The sequence below is a fragment of the Mobula hypostoma genome, chromosome 26, assembly GCF_963921235.1.
Source record: "Mobula hypostoma chromosome 26, sMobHyp1.1, whole genome shotgun sequence".
NCBI classification, from domain to species: Eukaryota; Metazoa; Chordata; class Chondrichthyes; order Myliobatiformes; family Myliobatidae; genus Mobula; species Mobula hypostoma.
Genome location: NC_086122.1, coordinates 4,030,963 through 4,052,042, shown reverse-complemented (window position 1 = coordinate 4,052,042; position 21,080 = coordinate 4,030,963). Strand labels below are relative to the sequence as shown.

Sequence of the window (21,080 nt, the reverse complement as noted above, 5' to 3'; positions counted from 1 at the left end):
GCCCTTCCCCAGTTAAAAATTTTTCCTGTCCTCTCTTATTCTATCCTTTTCCATGATAATGTTAAAGGCCAGGGAGCGGTGGTCACTGTCCCCTAGATGCTCACTCAGTGAGAGATCTGTGACCTGACCTGGTTTGTTACCTAATACTAGATCTAGTATGGCATTCTCCCTAGTCGGCCTGTCAAAATACTGTGACAGGAATCTGCCCTAGACACACTTAACAAACTCTGCCCCATCTAACTATTGGAACTAATCAGGTGCCAATCAATATTAGTCACCCATGATAACAACCTGTTATTTTTGCACCTTTCCAAAATATGCCCAGACTCTTTCGATGACTTCTGAGGGTTGCATTTTTTAAATATTCTGTGTCTTTCACTTGTTTCTTTTTGCTGTTTGTGCAGTTTGTTGGGCACCTTAGTGGTTGATCTTTGATGGTTTTCTTTTAAGTGGTTTCAGGTTTCATAGCTGTCTGTGAGAAGACGAATCTCATGGTTGTATGCTTCATACATACTTTGATAATAAATCTACATTGAATTTTTTGTTCATCTCTCATCTCTCTGCCATGGAGACCTGTGTTATTCTGAAGCTCTTCCAGCAGCCTTGTTCCTTGCACCCCCTTTTGCTGTTTTGATCATTCCCTACCTGTCCCCTTCTCCAAGCCTTACAGTTTTCCACATTTTGTTTTTTTAGAAAATCCTCCCTTTTACACCCTCCATTGTCACAGCAGATGCTCAAAGTCTGATATTCCCCCCCGCCACCCACAGCTCTGCTCTTCCTTCCAGGCCTTTGCAAAACACACTATGGGTTGGATACTGCCATGCCTTTCCCATTGCACCTCTGGCCAGCACCTTGACAGGCTGTTCCAGATTAACTGAATGCTGGTAAACAACTCTTCCATCTAATACTTAAATTCGCTTAGTTTGTTTCAATTATTTTAATAAAATGATGAAAATAAGATAAATTGTTCTGTCCTTCTGATCTACTATTTGTCATTTGCATGCCTCAGTATTACTGTAAGAAGATGGAGAAATGTTACTGAGTGAGCACTAGGGAGATAATCAGTTCATGTGAATCTCAACGGATAATGAGAGGTTTTACAGATGCTGGAAGTCATGAGCGACACACATATAGGATGCAGGAAGAACTCAGCAGGGCAGGCAGAATCTGTGGAGAAAAATGAACAAATGATGTTCCCGGCTGAGACCCTCAGCAGACCTGCACCAGATGCTTCTGAGTTCCTCCACTATTTGTTTGTGGGAGACACAGGTTAGGTGAAGAGAGTGGAGACTTAAGGGGAGTAGGAACACCGAGCCGACTGACTGAGTTGAATAGCTTGCTTCCGTCCTCTGCAATCTGAGTTCTGTGGAAGTTGACTGATCTCATGATGATAACCTGTACAGGTGTCCCACACTCCCCCCAAACAGTCTGACTCTTTCAACAAGCATCTGAGACCTCAATCCCATCCCTCAGGCTCTGACCCTCCCTTGCTCTTGTGACATATCCACCTTTGACCTCTGAACTACAGATCAAAGCAGTGTGGAGGAACAGAGAGATCTTGGGTTCACATCCATAGAACCCTCAAAATTGCCACACAAGTGGTTAAGAAGGCATATAGTGTGGTGGCCATCATTGGCCAGTGTATTGCCTTCAAGAGCGGCAACATACTGTTGCAGCTCTATAGAAGACTGGTGGACCACACTTGGAATATTGTGTCAATTTCTAGTCACCTCATTTATAGGAAAGATGTGGAAGCTTCATAGAGGATGCAGATATTTACCAAAATTATCCTGCATTAAAGAGAATGTTTTATGAAGATAGGTTAAGTGAGCTAGAGCCCTTCTCTTTGAAATAAATATGAGTGAGAGGTAACTCGATGGAGGTGTATGAGATGATACAAGGCATAGATAGAGTGGATAGCCAGAGACTTTTTCCCAAAGAGGAAATAACTAATATAATGATGCCAGAGGTTAAGTTTTTTTTACACAGAGTGATGAGTGTAAAGGCAGATGCATTAGGGGCACTTAAGAAACTTTTCAGGGGCACTTTTCAGGCCAAGACCCTCAATCAGATGAAGTCCCCAAAACATCAATCTCTCATTTTCTTCCATAGATACTGCCTGACTTGCTGAGTTCCTCCAGCATTTTGTGTGTGGTGCTGGAGAATGCTTTTTACCAACTTCATCTAATTATTGCTGGTTACCTTTGTTCCTTTTCTCACTCACACCCTTGTTGTAAGCAAGAATCAGCCTTCAAATAGCTTCCAGTGAAACAATGATGAGCTTTGAAAGTTCAAAGTATAACTTGCACATAGCACAGCAGGAAGCCACCCACAGAAGTGGACTGGAACCTGTTCTCTGTACTCATACAATCATTCATTCCCCAATGCATTCATGAAGATATAACTGTTTAGACTGAGCCACAGCAAATGTAGAATGAACATAATGGATCAGGCGGGGGCTTCTATACATGTGGAAATGTTTCCTGGAATCTATGCCCATCTGGAATGTACCCCGACAAAAGTTAAAGCTTTACTAAGCACCAGCCTCTCTAAACTGTAAGTATTTGAACATCTGAAGCCCATTAGTCTGTGACATTGTTCAGAAGCTTCCTGTCCATCCTTCAACTGCTCCAGCTATTCCAGCTCACCTACTTGGCACAAGGAACTCTGAGACTGTTGGGAGTTGCTGAATACAGAGATTCTGAATCTCTACAAAACTTTTTCTTTGAAATAAAAATAAGGCAGAGCACATCGCCAGTCTCTGCAAAGTCCATCACTGGTTAACTGAAAAACTCATCTTCATGTTAATTGACCTCAGAAAACCTCATGGTAAAATTGCAGACATGGAAATCTAATCACTAAGATTGTTTCAATTCACCAAGTCCAAAAGCTTATTTCCTTAACCACATTCATGTGTACAAATCCAGATGGACCAAACTTCTCAACAGTGAAATCTTCAGCCCCTACTCTACTCTTAGATAAATTGGGGCTTAGAAAAATAAAGGGCTATGGGTAACCCTAGGTAATTTCTAAAGTAAGTACATGTTTGGCACAGCATTGTGGGCCGAAGGGCCTGTATTGTGCTGCAGGTTTTCTATGTTACTCTCTGTACACTCACCACTGCATGACCAGTCTCTTCTCTAACTCTATCTACAAATTTTCAGACGACACCAGCATAGTGGACTGTATTTCAAATAATAATGAGTTGGAATACAGGAAGGAGATGGAGAGCTTTGAAACATGGGTGTTGTGTCAACAAGCTTACCCTCAACGTCAACAAAGCAGAAGAGCAGGTCATTGACTTCAGGAAGGGGGAAGTAAACATGCTATTGGTTAAGAGAGCTGAAAGCTTCTAGTTTCTCGGAGTGAACATCACCAATAGCATGTTCTGTGCCAACCACATTTGACACATCACCATCAACCCTTATAATGTTTTAATTGATGCACTACAGAAAGCATTCTCTTTGGGTACATCACGACTTGGCATCTGCTCTGCCTGTGACTTGTGAAATGCGTGGGTTTTCCCTGGGTCCTCCAGGTAGGTTACTTGGTCTTTATGAATTGTCCCATGATTAGGTTAGGGATCATCGGGTTTATTGGGGGTTGTTGGGGTGCAGGGGTGTGTGGCTCAAAGGGCCGGAAGGGCACAGGGGTCTGAATTGCATTCTGGAATATCAACAGAATTCAAGTGCCCATTATGCCACTTTGCACATCACTTTGCCTGCTTCCAAAGTTAGGTCTGCGTGAGTAAAAGCAGGACCACAGGGCACCCAACATTTCAGGGTGGATGGTTCAAGGATGGTTCCTGTAAAAGCAACAGCAGCAGTAAGAGTAACGACAACAGTGGATGCTGTCAGCAAAATGAACAATAGCAACAGAACAAGGGAGAGTAACAGAGGAACAACAACAGAGCCACAACGGACAGCAGCAAGACAACACGTTGGCACAGTGGGAAGAGTACAGCCTCATTGTTCCAGAGTCCCGGGTTCAGTACTAACCTTGGGTTTTTTTCCAGCGATTCCCCCAACAGCCCAAGGACAAGCTGTATTGGAGATGGCTGATGTTTATCTTCCCACAATGTGTAGTTAGTGGTAGAATTTGAGGACTGTTGGTGGGAATATGAGGAGAATGGGTTTTTATAGGGAAGCTACCGCAGAGTGGAATTACTCTGTGAAACAGCATGGTCTCAACAAACTCCTTGGTTGTAAGGAAGTACAGGTAAAAGGAAACTGGAAATGTCAGGTGCTAGGTTAATGTAACTGGCTGTGGGGTGGCCATGGAATGATAATCATTAACATGCCCCTGCCACAGCTTTTCCAGCCTCCAAGATTTTGCTTGTGGGCTCTCTCAAGTACATCTCCAATAATAATCAACTATAATCACGTTATAGTCAATAGTGATTTCTTTAATAAATGTGTAAACATAAACATGCAATCTGATTTCTTTAACACATTTGACATACAAGTAGGAACGCCCAGCCTTAACCATGCATACTCCGATATGACTACCAACACTCACCTGCTTGAGCCCCACAGGGTGTGAGTTCATGTTGTAGGCTGTATCCTGCTTGCTCTCACCACCTTGCTCTTTTTTGTCTGAAGGACAAAGTCCACACTGGTCTCCCTGTGGACACAGTTGGCTATTAGTGACTGCAGATTGCAAACATCCCTTCCATGCATTCTGCATGGCCTCATTCAGATGTGGTGGGAATATGAGGTGAGGGAGGAAGAGGTGGCGGGGAGGGGCATTTTTATGAAGAAGGTGAGTGGATGAAAGAAAGGACCCAGCTAAGTTGTGAAGAACAAAGAGCATTTTGGGTCCTTTAATAATATTCAAGTATGCAACACTCTCCTCAATTCATCAGATTAAGGGTTCTATACATACTGTAAATACAACTGCTGGCTGGACCCCATATTTGCAAGTAGCCACAGTGGTAGAAGTCCACATTTCTTCAGGGGCCCTGGCTGGAGTATGTCTGAATGGAAGCAGGTGGCTATGTTGATGTTTGGGAGTTCCCTTTTGTATGTGGCCCCTTAACATAAGGGAAAACAAGAAATGATCTAAAGATTAAGACGAAAAGTTTTCCCCATTTTCCAATCAACTTATATCCAATTATTATCTGCCTCATCTTCTGACATGTCATCTTGATATGGTCAGGGATACCTTCTTCAGCTCGATACTCCTTTGAGTATGAAGCATGAGTTTGCTGTGACATTCTGATTGGATTTTGCAAGGCTGGGGTGACTTGGACCAGGGTCATTTTCCAAAACTGAAGGATCAGCTATTCAGGACAGAAGCAACATAAAATTTTTGCAGCTAGGGTATAGCCAACTGGCGGAATTCTTCACCCCAGCTGGTTGAGGAACCTCAGTTGCAGAGTATATACAAGGGGAGTACCAATGGGTTGGTGGATATTAATGGATTTGAGATATACAATAAGGAGCAGCTGAGAAAGCAGCAAGCATGATCTTCCTGAACAGGTATCTAACCGCAATTGACCTGATTCTATTCCTTATATTCTTATTTCTTATGCCCTTCCAGCCCACGGTGAAGAATCCATCCTGGCAAGTAAGGCATCTCCACAACCAACATCACAGTCTGTTGCTGATAATGGGTTTGGAGCAGGGTGGGTTAAGATTTTGATGGGAATGTGGATCTTAAGTTAGCTAGACACAACCACCATTTTTAGCACAATTACCAATTTTCTTCTCCAAGAATGATTTTCTCCCATTTGCTAGCCAAGTGACCCTGTGAACCAGGATGGAATGTCCTGGTAGGTTGTTCCACCACAAGGCTTGTTACAGATTACTGGGATGCTGTACTCCTCTGATTCATTTCCACAAGAAGCTGTGGACCAGAATCATGAGGACAGGAACTGCAGTGCCTTGAAAAAGTATTCCGGTAATATGAATATTACAGCCCGGGATTTTGATCAATTTAAATGTGAATTGTTATTTTGAATTACATGCTCTTTTTTCATTGTAGAGCCCAAGACACAAGGAAAATTGTAAAGCATGATATACTAAAAATTCAAAAACTAAAATGTCAGCAGTACAAAAGCATTCATCCCCCTTTGTTCAGAATTTAGTTGAACTCACAGCTATTATAGCCAGTAGTCTTTATGAATAAGTCTCTATTAGCTTTGCACAACATGATGAAGCAGGATTTGTTCATTCTTCCTTGCAAAATTGCTCAAGCTGTGCCAGGTTTGTTAGGGAGCAGCAGTGGATAGTTCTTGAGGTCTATCCAGAGATGTTCGATCAGGTTAGGGTCATGACTCTTGACTGGGTCACTCAAGGGTATCAATTTTCTTCATTTGAACTCACTCCATGGTTGCTCTGGCAGTGTACTTTTGGTCATTGTTCTGCTGAAAGATGAATTTCCTCCCCAGTTTAAGCTTCTGGCAGAGGCTAGCAGGTTTTAATCAAGGATTTCTCTGTATTCTCTGTATTCACTTTCCCATCAATCCTGACCAGATTTCAGCTCTATAGCATGATGCTACTCTTACAGGTGATCCTCCAATTTTCTACACCAACAATTTGGGTGAGTTGGTAAAGTACGAAATTTAGTGTAGTAATTACAAAGGGGATGAATACTTTTTCAGCCTCAAAATTTTGGTTTTTAATTTTCAGTAAATTCTTGACAAGTTTTGGAATTTTTCTTTTAATTTAACAAGATGCTCAGTGTTTTGTAGATTAGCTCAAAAAATCCTACTCATTATATTTTATATTTTGAAAATAAGGCAGTAAAGTATAAAAATAGTTGTGGGGGCTGAGTACTTTTTCAAAGCACTGTATCTTAGAATCTGCTCCAGCACCTCTGGGACCTTGGTCAGCACCAGATCATGAGGCCACCCACTTCCACACCACAGAACACCCAGTGAGTGAGCTTTGGACAGAGTCTGTTCAATCCCCGTACAAACTGATTCTGATCTCACGGTGGGGAGTTCTATGAAACAGAAGTATCCACAGTTGAATTGAACTGAATCACAGAATTGGGCAGCCCAGAGAGAGGCCATTGGGTAAATCCAATCACTGCCAACACTGGGCAGCTCAGAGAGAGAGACCATTGGGTTCATCAACTCTGTATCAATACTGACATTACCATCAATCCCATTCTCTACTTTTTTCTCCCCACAGCCCCTCTGTAGCCACCCATCCCTGACTACCACTGGGGTCAAGGCTGTCTGACACTTCCTCTGATTGCAGACACACCTGGTTGAAGCTAAAGTGACTCACCTTTTCTCCCTTTGGCCCAGGCAATCCAGGTTTACCCTGTCAAAGAGAAAACACCAAGGTGTGTTCACGCCCCAATCTCAGAGGAGCTGGGAAACCTTTAACAACAAACACTCAAACCTACTTGCCGTCCACACAAACAGTTAGAGTGAAATCTCCATTCCACAGCACTTCATGAACATGTAAAGACTAGAATTTAGATATAGTTATTTATGTATAAAGCTTATGTATAAACAGTTTATGCAAATTTTGTAAAGTTTGTGTCTACTTCTGTTGAATTCCAGCCCATCAGTGACATGTTCTATCAGATTAACCCAATTAATGATGTGACTTGCATACCTGATGACATTGTCAACTTGCAGATGGAATTTGGGTTAGAAGATCACCTCTGTAATTAACATCCCAGCCCTCATCCCTCACCCTTCCCTGAGGATGCCATGGAGAAATCACTGGAAGACCAACAAACCACTACCAGGAGTGGGTGTACGAGTGCTGGCGCTATTGGCCAGCAACATTCTGGTATCTGGAAACCCCACAGGCTGAGTTTAACTTCACAGTAACAGCACCATTCTAGTCCCACTATTTATTTGTGGCTTTTAATCCTGCATTAGGACTACTCAACAAGCTAGTTTGATGCAGCGGGGATTGGGTAACCTAATTGCTTGTTTTCTATGTCACACAATGTGCCTGAGGGTTAGGCTGTACAGCAGCTGAAGTGATGGTTTTGGACTCTTATGTTCAGAGCCATCAGACGAAGCAGTGGAACTGAATACCGGTGTAAAGTGGACTGGTGCCAGAAATGCAGAGGCCTAATAGCTGACAAATTATCTGCCTTTCCCTTCATTCTCAATGTGGAAATGACATGGTAATGGCTATGCAAGTCACTCATATTAACAGACCTTAGAGAGCATTCTAAGTGGTCACATCACCACCCAGGATGTACCCACCTCTCATTACCATCAGGAATGAGGTACAGCAGCCTGAAAACACACTCAATATTTTAGGAACAGTTTCTTCCCCTCCTCCATCAGATTTCTGAACAGTCCATAAAGCCAGAGACACTACTTATAAAATATTGCTTTTTGTAATTTGTAGTATATTTTTATGTATTAGCTCTGTACTGCTGGCACAAAACAACAAATTTCACAATATTTATCAGTGATAATTAACCTGATTCTGAAGACAATCCAAGAATAAGACCAGTGGCCAAGGTATTTCACTCGACAATGTTACCTGTACCAAATGGACACCTCAAGGCTCTGAAAGAGGTAGCTGAAGAGATTGTGGAAGCATTAGTAATGACCTTTCTAGACTCTGGAAGGGAAAGTGGCAAATATTACTCCACTCTTTAAAAGGAGAGGGAGGCAGAAGAAAGGCCTGGACAGTGGTTGGGAAGATGTTGGGAGTCCATCATTAAGGGTGACATTTTGGGATACTTGGGCTACATGATAAAATAGGCCAAAGTCAGCATAGATTCCTTACGGGGAAATCTTGCCTGGCAAATTTGTTGGAATTCGTTGAGGGAATAACAGACAGGATAGACAAAGGAGAGTTGTCTATTTTTTTAAACATGGAGAAAATTCAAAAATAAGAGGCACAAAGGGAGTTGGGAGACTGTAAACAGGATGTTAACTTGCAGGTTGAGTTGGTGGTCAGGAAAGCAAATGCAATGTTAGCATTCAGCTCAAGAGGACCAGAATATAAAAGCAAGGGTGTAATGCTGAGGCTTTATAAGGCATTGGTCAGACTGCACTTGGAGTATTGTGAGCAGTTTTGGGCCCCTTATCAAAGAAAAGATGTGCTGGCATTGGAGAGGGTCCAGAGGAGGTTCACAAGAATGATACCAGGTATGAGGAGCTTTTGATGGCTCTGACCTGAGGTCAAGTATTGCCTGAATCGAGGTAGTGGGTCCAGGGCCTGAGAGTGTATTGAAGCAGCAGGGCCCAGGTCCCAGAGCGATGAACGACCCACTGTTTGGCCCATTTAAGCACTGGGCCGATTGAGAAGGTCAATATGGGCTGAATTGAGCCAGCGGGACCCAGCTCTGACAGTGCATCAAAGTGGCTATGCCCAGGTCCGAGAGTGATAAGCACTGGGCCAGATTGAAAAGGTCAGGGTGTTGTGGCTGGAGGCAACAGATGGCCAGTGTTCAGCTCATTGCTCCAGGACGTTTACTCATCTCTGTGCTGAACTAAGGCTGTAGTCTGCAACTAACGGGCTCCTGGATCAGCTGTGATCGGCTTCGTGGCTGCAGACTCACTTTTGTGAACTTCAGTTCTCAGTGTTAGTTACTTACTTTGTTTTTTCCAGCACGTTGGGTGTTTGACGGTCTTTTTGTTAATGAGTTCTATTGGGTTTCTTTATTTTGCAGCTGCTTGTAAGGACACGAATCTCAAGGTTGTATACATACATACATACTTCGATAATAAATCTACTTTGAACTTTGAACTCACTGGAGATTAGAAGAATGAATAGTCATAGTCATACTTTATTGATCCCAGGGGAAATTTCCGGGGGAAGGGGGATCTCATTGAGACCATTTGAGTATTGAAAGGCCTAAATAGAGAGCATGTGGAGAGGATATCTCCTGTAGTGGGAGAGACTAGGACCAAAGGGTGAAGCCTCAGAACAGAGTGATGTCCATTTAGAATAGAGATGAGGAGGAATTTCTTTAGCCAGATGGTAGTGAACCTGGTGAATTCAGTGCCACATACAGCTGTGGAAGCCAAGTCATTGGGTATACTTCAAGGGGACATTGGTTAGTCAGAACGTCAAAGGTTACAGAGAGGGGGCAGGAGAATGGAGTTGAGAGGAATAATAAATCAGCCCTGATGGAATGGCAGAACAGAGCAGACTCAATGGGCCAAATGGTCTGATTGTGCTCCTATGTCTTATAGTCTTTCATTCTCCATGGTGAAGCAATGAGATCAGCTACAGCCTACCGCACACAGTGTGCATACCCAACGTTGCATACACTGATGTTGTTCCTTCCTGACACATACCATTGATCAGGGAGATAATCGAGAGTGTAATAATCCCTCTTTCACACACTCCTAGAGCAGGCTCCACTTTACCATGCCCCAGCATACAGACTAAGTGCAGGGATAGTGAAGAGTCCAAGAAATATTCGAATCATAGAGCACCACAGCACAGAAATAGACACTCCAGCCCATTTAGGTCCATGCTGAACTATTACTTTGCCTAGTTCCATCAACCCACAACGGGATCGTAGTCCTCTGTAACCCTCCCATCCAAACCTCTCTTAAATGTTAAAATCAAACTTCCACTGGCAGCTCATTCCACACTCTCACCACACTCTGAGTGAAGAAGTTCCCCCTCCTGTTTCACTGAAACATATCACCTTTCACCCTTAACCCATGACTCTGTTTCTAGTCTAGTCACACCCAACCTCAGCAGATAAAGCCTGCTTGCATTAATCCCATTTAATTTTCCATTCCTCTGTCAAATCTTCCCTCATTATCCCATGCTCCAGGGAATAAAATCCTAATCTTTTCAACTTCCCTATAACTCAGGCCTTAAATCCTGGATGTTTCTTTGTAAGTTTTCTCTGTATTCTTTCAATCTTATTGCTACACTCAATATTCCATATTAGGCTTCACCAACATCTTATATAACTTCAATATAACAGCCCAACTCCTGCATTCAGTCCTTTGATTTATGAAGACCAATGTACCAAAAGTCCTTTTTACAACCCTATCGACTTTTGATGTCATTTTCAAGGAATTATGGATAGAAACATTGAAAACCTACAGCACAATAAAGTCTATGCTGTGCCGAACATGTACTTACTTTAGAAATTACCTAGGGTTACCCATAGCCCTCTATTTTCCTAAGCTCCATGTACCTATCCAGAAGTCTCCAAAGAGACCCCATTGTATCTGCCTCCACCACTGTCGCTGGCAGCCCATTCCAGGCACTCACCACACTCTGCGTAAAAAAAAACTTACCCCTTACATCCCCACTATAACTATTTCTAAGCACCTTACAACTGTGCCCTCTTGTGTCAGCCATTTCAGCCCTGGGAAAAAGCTTCTGACTATCCACATATCAATGCATCACATCATCTTATACACCTCTCATCCTCCGCCACTCCAAGGAGAAAAGGCTGAGTTCACTTAACCTATTCTCATAAGGCATGCTCCTCAATCCAGGCAACATCCTTGTAAATCTCCTCTGCATCCTTTCTAAAGTTTCCACATCTTTCCTGCAGTGAGGTGAGCAGAACCGAGCACAGTACTCCAAGTGGGGTCTGACCAGGTCCTATATAGCTGTAACATTACCTCTTGGCTCGTAAAGTCAATCCCACGGTTGATGAAGGCCAATATACTGTATGCCTTCTTAACCACATAGCCAATCTGCATAGCAGCTTTGAGTGTCCTATGGACTTCTGATATGGACCCCAAGATCCTTCTGATCCTCCACCCTGCCAAGTCTTACCATTAATATTCTGTCATCATATTTGACCTACCAAAACAAACCACCTCACACTTTCTGGATTGAACTCCATCTGCCACTTCTCAGCTCCGTTGTGCATCCTATTGATGTCCCGTTATAACCTCTGACAGCCTTCCACACTGTCCACCACACCCCAATCTTTGTGTCATCAGCAAATTTACTAACCCATCCCTCCACTTCCTCATCCAGGTCATTTATAAAAATCACGAAGAGTAAGGGTCCCAGAACAGATCCCTGAGGCACACCACTAGTTACCCACCGCTATGCAGAATATGACCTCTCTACAATCATTCTTTGCCTTCTGTAGGCTAACCAATTCTGGATCCACAAAGCAAGACCCCCTTGGATCACATGCCTCCTTACTTTCTCAATAAGCCTTGCATGGAGTACCTTATCAAATGCCTTGCTGAAATCCATGTACACTACATCTACTGCTCTACATTCATCAATGTGTTTAATCACATCCTCACAAAAATCAAACAGGCTCATCAGACAAAGCCATGCTGACTACTCCTAATCATATTGTGCCTCTCCAAATGTTCATAAATCCTGCCTCTCAGGATCTTCTCCATCAATTTACCAACCACTGAAGTAAGACTCACTGGTCTATAATTTCCTGGGCTATCTCTACTCTCTTTCTTGAATAAGGGAACAACACCTGCAACCCTCCAATCCTCCAGAACCTCTCCAGTCCCCACTGATGATGCAAAGATCATTGCCAGAGGCTCAGCAATATCCTCCCTCGCCTCCCCACAGTACCCTGGGGTACATCTCATCCAGTCCCGGAGACTTATCCAACTTGATGCTTTCCAAAAGCTCCAGCACATCCTCTTCCTTAATGTCTACGTGCTCAAGCTTTTCAGTCTGTATTCTCAGATGCCCAGTTCTATCGCACCCTGTTACGAGAGGTTCCCAACTGTGCCAGCTTCCGGCATTTAGATGATCTAACTCTCCAGTGTATGGCTAGCTGGCACAGCCCCTTTAAGGGTTCAGGACGGTCCCACTAATTGGCAATCATGTTTTGGGCACTGAAATTGAGTGTTCAAAGAGCACCTGAATGGAGCCTCATTTCTCAATGGTAAGCCCTACTAGTGAGATTGCCTAGCATTTATTTTGTGCTCAGATCTCGATCCAGTTTGATGCCATATTTTGATCCTCGCTTCGGATACTCCAGCATTTGGGTCCAGACCATCCTCATCAAGGACTCTTGTCACAGTACAATTGAGTCAGCAGAGTATCAGAGTCTCTCGTGGGCTGTGGCCAACCATGAGAGGATTTCCAGACTGAGCCAGGAGATACACAAACTCCAGATAACCCTTTGACAACTTTTGCAAGAAGAAAGTCAATCGCTTGGGAGAGACAGTCAGTAGCTCTGCAGAGCCAGTACAGTTTCCAACCCTAGAGAGATCTGACAATGACTCGGGCTGCGGCTTCCTCATCCAATGTTCATTAGTTTTTGAACTTCAGCCATCCCAGTTCCATTTGGAGCACAGAAAGGTGGCCTTCATTATCTATCTTCTGACTGGAAGAGCCCTAGCCTGGGCCACTCTGCATTGGGAATGCAGGTCAGAAATTTGCTCTGATTTGGAGGAATTCATAGCCGCCAAGATATTCCATTACCTTGCCAGAGCCAGCTAAGCCTCAGACCTCCTGATGAAGATTCAGCAGGGTGGATGGTCAGCATCCAACTATGCAATCAAATTTTGGACCTTGGCCCAGGAGAGTGGATGGAATGAGGAAGCCTTGGCCATGCTATACTGCCAGAATCTGAGATGAACTGAAGGATGCCCTTGCCTTGGGAAAGCCAGCAGAGATCTGAGCAACCAGTCCTTCTTGATAATCATCTGGCAATGTGAAAGTAGGATATCTTCAGGAGGTCAAAGAGAGCCGGTCTGAGCCCAGTCCCAACGTATTGCAGTTTCACTCCCCAACCTCGGACTATGACCAGCCCATCTCCTGCTCAAGATCCTGTCAAGCCCATACAGGATGGCTGCACTAGAAGTCTCAGCATCGGAGTCAAGATAGCTGCTTTTACTGTGGGCTTAATGGCTCAAGCTGAAATCTTTGGGAGAACTGCTAAGACTGCCCAGTGTCAGGAGGACTGTGATGGTAGCAGCCACTACTCCCAATCCCGTGGATTCTCATTTCATGCTGAAAGCAGAGTGCACCTGAGGTAAGAACTTGATGCAGGTGAAAGCTTTTTTGGACTCTGGCGCAGCAGGTCATTACTTGGACTTAGGACCACCCATCTGTTAGACGTACCGCTGCGAGAGTTGGGCCAGTCCATGCTTGCAACTGTCTTGGATGGCTGCCTGCCGGGTTCTGGGCTGATCCAGCAAGACATTGGTCTTGCAGATGAGGATTGAAGATCATGTGAAAGACATTAGTTTCTAAATCATTGACTCTCCACTCATACCCTTGATCCTCGGGTACCCTTGACTGTTGCAGCATAACCCATCTGTGGACCGGAGGGAGGGGAGAATTATTGCTTGGTCCAGTCATTGTAAGAGGGTGTGTTTGCTGCATGGTGTTCTGACCCCCAGACTCCTCCACCCCCCGCCCCCAAAGATCAACCACCAACAAAGTGGCGGCCTTCAGTGCAAGGTAGCCTGAGCCTTCTGGAGACCTAGTCCTGCCCTCAAAGACAGACAAGCTAGTCCCAGCCAACAGGACAGTGCTAGAGCTGACACTGTCTCGTCAGGACTGCATGTGAACTAGAGAGAGAACTAGTTCTGGAGAAGACCAAGGAGATGCCTGAGCAGTCTGGAAAACTGGAAAACTTGCAGCTAAGCCTAAGGAATCAACCGCCAGGTCTCAAGGAAGGAAAGACTCCTAAACGCAGATACCCAGATCCTTCAATCCTTGAAGCCTATTAGCATGGGTTGGGAGGCAAGGGCCATCTGTAACACCTTGTTGCCATCACCTGAGGATATAGACAGGGATTTGGCCACCGTTTCTGCAAATAAACTTTGTGAGCTGAGGGAGAGGGCTCTGAGGTTGGTCGATTTACCCCTGCCACCTAAGACACCTCAGGAGTTGTCCTCAAAGGAAGATCTTGAGGAGATAGCAACATACAAACGGGTCAAAATCCCTTCCATCTACAAGGACTTGGAGGAGGTCTTCAGCAAGGTAAAGGCCTCGATTCTTCCACCGTACGAACCCTATAGACCTGCTGCCTGGTACCTGGCCTTATGCACACTCTCAGGCCCATAGAAAAGTGCAATGGAGGGGTATATAAAGGAGGCCAAGAGGCTGAATTCCAGCAGGCCAGCTGGTCTTTGCTCTTTAACCGTTTTGAATTCATCCTGACCTACCAACCAGCATCAAAAAACCAAAGCCAAATGCCCTATTCCATCAGAGAGGAGCAGCCTACCACCATTTTGCCCCAGCGCCAATTCAATGGGGTATTGTTCACGGGGCCTAAGTACAAGGGGAGATTCCAAAGAATGGTCACTTAAGTCAGCTCTTCATCACAAGTTCTGACCAGTCCCAGGTATTCTAATGGGGACATTTGTCCAGATTGACTGCTTACCCAGGGATTGCTAGGATCCTTGAGTTTATCAAGAGGAGGTATTGGTGGCCTAGAATGACTAGAGGATCATCAGTATATGCAGGCATCCGAGGTGTGTGCCTAGAACAAGGAGCTGCATACCCAACATCAAGGGCTCCTCCACTCCCTAACTGTCCCAGAAAGACTGTGGGCACACATCTCCACGGACTTTGTCATGCGTCTTCCGCCATCCAAAGGGAAGACTGTCATCAGTCATTATCATGGGATTTGGCGATTGGTTTTCAAAAGCCTGCAAGTTCATTGCCTTGGAGAAGCTATCATCCACGGCGGAGATGGACAAAATCGTCCTGGACCAGGTCTCTAGGATCCACGGATTCCTGGTGGATATTGCCTCAGACTGTGGTCCACAAGTCACATCACATTTCTAGAAGGTGCTCTGTAAGCTGACTGAGACAACAGCAAGTCTTTAGGTTTCACCTACAGTCCAACGTACCCTGAGATGCCTGGTCTCAAGACCTGATGAATGGTGTGACCATTTGATGTAGGCAGAGGTCACTCACACTACCTTACACCTTACAGCATTCGGTGCACGGGATGTCACCATCCGAGTGCTAGTTTGGTGTTCCTCCACCTCACTTTCTGGAACAGGAAGCTGAGGTTGGGGTTCTGTAGCTGAAGATCTCATCCAACACTGCAAGCAAAAATGGATTAGGGCAAGAGATTTTGCTGGCCTCTACACAGAGGGTGGAAACCAAGGCGAACCAAAGGAGAAGGCAGGGACCCACACTGCAACGTGGGCAGCAGGTCTGGCTGTCCACTCATGATTTGCTTCTCCATGTGGGGTCTAGAAAGTTGGCGCCCAAGTTCACTGGACCTTTGAAACCCTAAGGAAAGTAAACCCACTGGCTTTCATCTTGAAGCTCCCCAGGATCCTAAAGATCAATCCCACCTTCCACATCTCCAAATTAAAACCTGTCTGCACCAGGCCCTTTGTCCCACCACCATCAGCCCTGCTGCAACAGAACTTTATTGATGGGGAACAGGTCTTCACTGTGAGAGGGCTTTTGGACATATACTGTTCGGGATGTTTGGCAATACCTCATGGACTGGACACAATTCAGATGAGGAGAGGTGCTGGGTGCCTGAAAGAGTCATCTTGGATCCAGCTCTCATCCACGACTACCATCACCAAGTAGCCAAGGCCATCAGGAGTCAGCTGTGGGGAAGGGATCCTGTTACAAGATGCTCCCAACCATGGCAGCTTCCGGGATTCAGATGCTCTAACCCTCCCAGAGTATGCATCCCCTTAAGGATTCAGGATAGTCCTGCTAATTGGCAATCATGTTTTGGGTGCCAAGAATTGAGTATTTAAAGAGCACTGAACTGAGGTTCAGTGCTTTATTTTAAGCCCTGCTAATGAAATCATTTAGCATTTGTTTTGTGCTCAGATCTCAATCCAGCTTGATACCGTGTCTCAATCCTTGCTTTGAATATTCCAGCATTTGGGTCCAAACTACCCTCATCAAGGACTCTCATCACTCACCCCTCAGTGCCTAACCAGTCACTGTGTAATCCTACCCTGGCTGTCCTCCCAAAGTGCAAGACCTCACACTTGTCTGTATTAAATTCCATCTACTATTTTTCAGCCCATTTTCCAGCTGGGCCAGATCACACTGCAAGCTTTCATGGCCTTCTTCTCTGTCCCAGTCTTAATGTCTGATAGCCTTCCTTGCTGTGCAGTGCACCTCCAATCTTGGTGTATGTTTGATACAGAGTAAAGCTCTCTCCAGACCATCCCATCGTACATGTCCAGAGCAGGAACAACACCTGTGGACAGAGCAAGTCCAGATCTTGTCCAGATAAAAATCAGAGTAGAATTCTAAATTCTGTCTTACACATGGCAAGGACTAGTGGAGACATAAACCTCTCCACACTGTTCCACCAAGCACTCCTATGCCACGATTAAGCTCTGCTGGAGAGTCACTGATTTGAAACTTTGAGCCTTTCTCTCTCTACAGATGCTGCATGTTTAGCTGAGGGTTTCAAACAGTATTTTTTTACTCCTGGTGCAGGGTGGGTATGAATCAGATGGAGTCAGCTTTCTCCAACGTAGCTGAATCACAGCTGGATGGGGAGCTAATTTGCCCACTGTTGCCAGCTCTCCAATCAGAGAGAATAAAACCACATCCATCCCATCCCCTCTGCATTTGATGTCAACTGCAGATGTTTGCAGTACTTCACCACATCCTTTCCCTCCAGTCACCCTCGTGGACTCTGTTTCCTGAGGCAGCACCCCACAGCCTTGTTGACGCTGAAGACTGTAGACTTCCCCGACTGTCAGATCAGAGCCTGCTCCTTCAGAGCTAAGCATACGCATTCCTCACCTGTTTTCCGGGGAGACCATCAGGGCCAGGGTTCCCATCAGTTCCCTACACAACACAGGGACAGAACATAGTAAAAAGACTAAAATTGAGCTGCCCCTCATAAAATCTTCACTGCAGAGCAGCCAGCCCAACTCATCAGCCTTCCAACTGCAGAACAGATAATAATCCCACAACTTTCCCATCACTGACCGCTGCATCTTCTTCTAGTGATGGAATCTGCCTGCACAGGAGAGGATGTAAACTTAACACTGAGACGTTCACCCACAGTCAGAGCAAAGTATTGAGGACAAAGTCATAAGATAACACGGCTCAGAATCAGGCCCTTTGGCCCACTGTTTCCGTACTAACCATCAACACAGAAACAGAGAAACATAGAAAATAGGTGCAGGAGTAGGCCATTCGGCCCTTTGAGCCTGCACCACCATTCAACCACTGACTTATATTCATCTCGCTCTACTCTCATTAGCTCGGCCCATACTCTGCCACCCATCCATCCTCTAGTAGGAATTTGCAGCGGCCAGTTAACTGGCCAGCCTGCAAGACTCTGGGATGTGGAAGGAAAATCAAGCTTCCAGAGGAAACCCTCGCAGTCACAGAAAGAACATAAAAAGTGCACGTGGACAGCACAGAAATTGGAACTGAACCTGGAGTGAGGCTCCACTCCTGTACCACTGTGCCGCACCAACCTCACGTTAGGCTGATGATCACCCTACACTCATGGCCTTTTGCTGATTTCTAAAGTCAGGTCATCTCAAATTCATGAACTGCTCCCTACTCCCTATGGAATTCAGACCCACAGCCTGACCACCCCTCCTCCCAGACTCTTATCACCTACCAACACCTTGGCTACAGAGTCTCTCCTGCCTCTAAACGTGCCAACCAGCAATCTGCTACTGCCTGTCCTCTCCCTCCACGTGACCACAGTTCACACCCCCAGTCCCTGAGGACACTATAGCCACAGTACAGGCCCTGAACTCTGACTACCCTACTGGACATCCTCCACAGCTTTGTTCTCACATCCTTGTGTCTGTCCTCTCTGGTTTGCTGGTAATGGTGTAATGAACCTTGGCTCCCTAAACACCAAGATGGTTCTGGAGAGTACAGAATGCAATCAGCCCAGTCGTTTACCACCAACAAACTGAGAGGGTGAAACAGGCAGCAATGCCCAGGAGAGGCTGGGCAGATGGGAAATTTCCAAATCCAAAACAAACTTACCGGATCTCCTTTGACTCCGGGTGGGCCACCAGGCTTTCCCTTTGGGATGGAAAAGTAAACAATCGTCAGCACTGCACAAACCAAGGAGACGTTGTGTTTATTTATGCTCCATTGGGAGGGGTGTCACCAAGAGGACAGAGTGGGCAACAGGAGTGGTGCTGAGAGGGTGACAAGAGGAAACAACGGGGATGGGGATATGAGGGGGGAAAGGAATCAAGAGCCTAGACCCAGAACATGGTGGCGCAGAGATCTGACTTCACTGAGCAAAACTCTGAAAGTGTAGTTATATCTGAGTGAGACACAGTAGGCCGGGTGGGTCTGGGACTGTGCAGGTGACGGACACCTCAGCCCAAGGTAACATGGTAATAAAAACGGAAACACGAGGAAATCTGCAGATGCTAGAATTTCAAGCAACACACATAAAAATTGCAGCAGGCCAGGCAGTATCTATAGGAAGAGGTACAGTCCCCCCTCTCCATCCCACTTTCAATTGTCTTACTATCTCTTCTTTCAGTTAGTCCTGATGAAGGGTCTCGGCCTGAAACATCGACTGTACCTCTTCCTATAGATGCTGCCTGGCCTGCTGCATTCACCAGCAATTTTTATGTGTGCAACATGGTAATATAGTGGTTAGTGTAATGCTTTACAAAGTTGGCAATCTGAGTTCAATTCCCACTGCTCTCTGAAAGGAGTTTGTATGTTCTCCCCATGACCATGTGGGTTTCGAGATGCTCTGGTTTCCTCCCACACTCCAAAGATGTACGGGTTTGGGTTAGTAAATTGTGGGCATGTTATGTTGGCGCTGGAAGTGTGGTGACAGTTGCAGACTGCCCCCAGCACATCCTGGGATGGTGTCGACCGTTGATCCAAATGCTTTGTCTTTGTCTCGATGTCCTGATCGACGTGTCAAATATGAAGCTCATCTTTATGCTTAGCCCAAGCCCCAATGAATCTGAAGCTGGAAGAATGCAACCCTATCCTGGGATCCCAGGCGATGGCTTGGGAACACGTTGCCTGCAGATTGAACCATAAATACGATGCTGTAAATCCCGTGCTGCTTGGCTGCAGATGGAAGTTAGAATGTGGAATTGATGGGAAGCAGAACTTAAAGTTGTGGGTGAGGGGTGAGGAGTAGATATTGCTTTGGGGATAGGGGAACAGGGCCAGGAATACCATTGACAAGTCGGGGGTGGGAATTGGACAGGGTCATTGTGGGGGTTGATGGTGCAGTGCTTTTGGACCTGGAGGAGTCCCAAGCGGTCAGTCAGTGCAGGGTAATGAGGGCAGGATCGGCCAGGACAATGGCTAATTGGCTGAGCTACACATGGTGGGTGTTGTGGGTGTAGGGGTCAGAGCCTTGGCTGTACTATAAAACTACACTGACCCTCAGTATGAGAGTAAACAGCTTACATTATGCTGGCAGTGGACAGTGACAGTTACTTCCAGTGCAAGACATTTCCAGGTCTCCCGCAGCAGTCCATGGGGAGCTCTGCACCAGGATGTCATGGTGAAGACAAACCAGAGTCAGGGCAGTCACAACAGATCACAGCCACACAAGGTGAAACAACTGCTTTCATATCTTGGACTAGGTATCACATACTGGAGGTGAGAAGGAGGAAGCAGCTGTTGCTAACTCTTCAAGATTATCACGGAGTATGGGGGAATTCCAGACACTGCCATCAGTTACCATGAAGAATTTATGTGGGTGATGTATCTCCACATAAAATATCTATGCCATCTTTGATTTGTGTCAGCTGTGAGTAAGGCTGACTGTCAAAGGAGAACCAACTGTGTATGAAGAAAGTGTTTCCTTTCAATTGGCTATGAGAAGTTGGTGCATGCAGAGCACAGCCAATGAGGGGCTGGGCTAGAAGGTCAGAGGTTAAATGACAAAATCAGAGCCCAGGTAGAGGGAGGTGGAGAATGCAGTGGGTAGTGGAAGGACTGGGAGAAGGGAAGAGGGAGAGCAAGGAGAGATGATGGGAGGCTGTAGGTGAGGCATAGGGAAGTGTGGGAGGATGAGGTGGAGCTGGGGGCAGGAAGGAGGGGAGAGTGTGTGAGCAGTAGCTAGGAGAGTCAGTGTTGTCATCCAACCAACTTCTGACTGTCCTGTGTGTAACACGCTGTAAGGTTTCACTGTTAGTGTAATGGCCTCTCTATAGCAGCAATGTCTGGGTTATGACTAGAGATAACAGGGCTTTGGAATGTGGGGCTATCCGATGAGAGGGATGTTTTTCTTTCTTGTAGGTCTGGAAGAGA

General features: G+C 45.5%; 1 protein-coding gene across 1 annotated transcript in view; it reads right to left on the bottom strand.

The window, feature by feature from the left end:
* Positions 1-21,080, bottom strand: part of col16a1 (collagen, type XVI, alpha 1) — a 414,952-nt gene that overhangs the window by 276,795 nt on the left and 117,077 nt on the right. Inside the window, exons 18-21 of the mRNA XM_063033604.1 lie at positions 18,822-18,860; positions 17,607-17,651; positions 7,239-7,274; positions 4,519-4,623 (exon numbers count right to left, since the gene is read on the bottom strand). Coding sequence (XP_062889674.1) covers positions 4,519-4,623; positions 7,239-7,274; positions 17,607-17,651; positions 18,822-18,860 — 225 coding nt within the window. The remainder of the gene's footprint in view (positions 1-4,518; positions 4,624-7,238; positions 7,275-17,606; positions 17,652-18,821; positions 18,861-21,080) is intronic.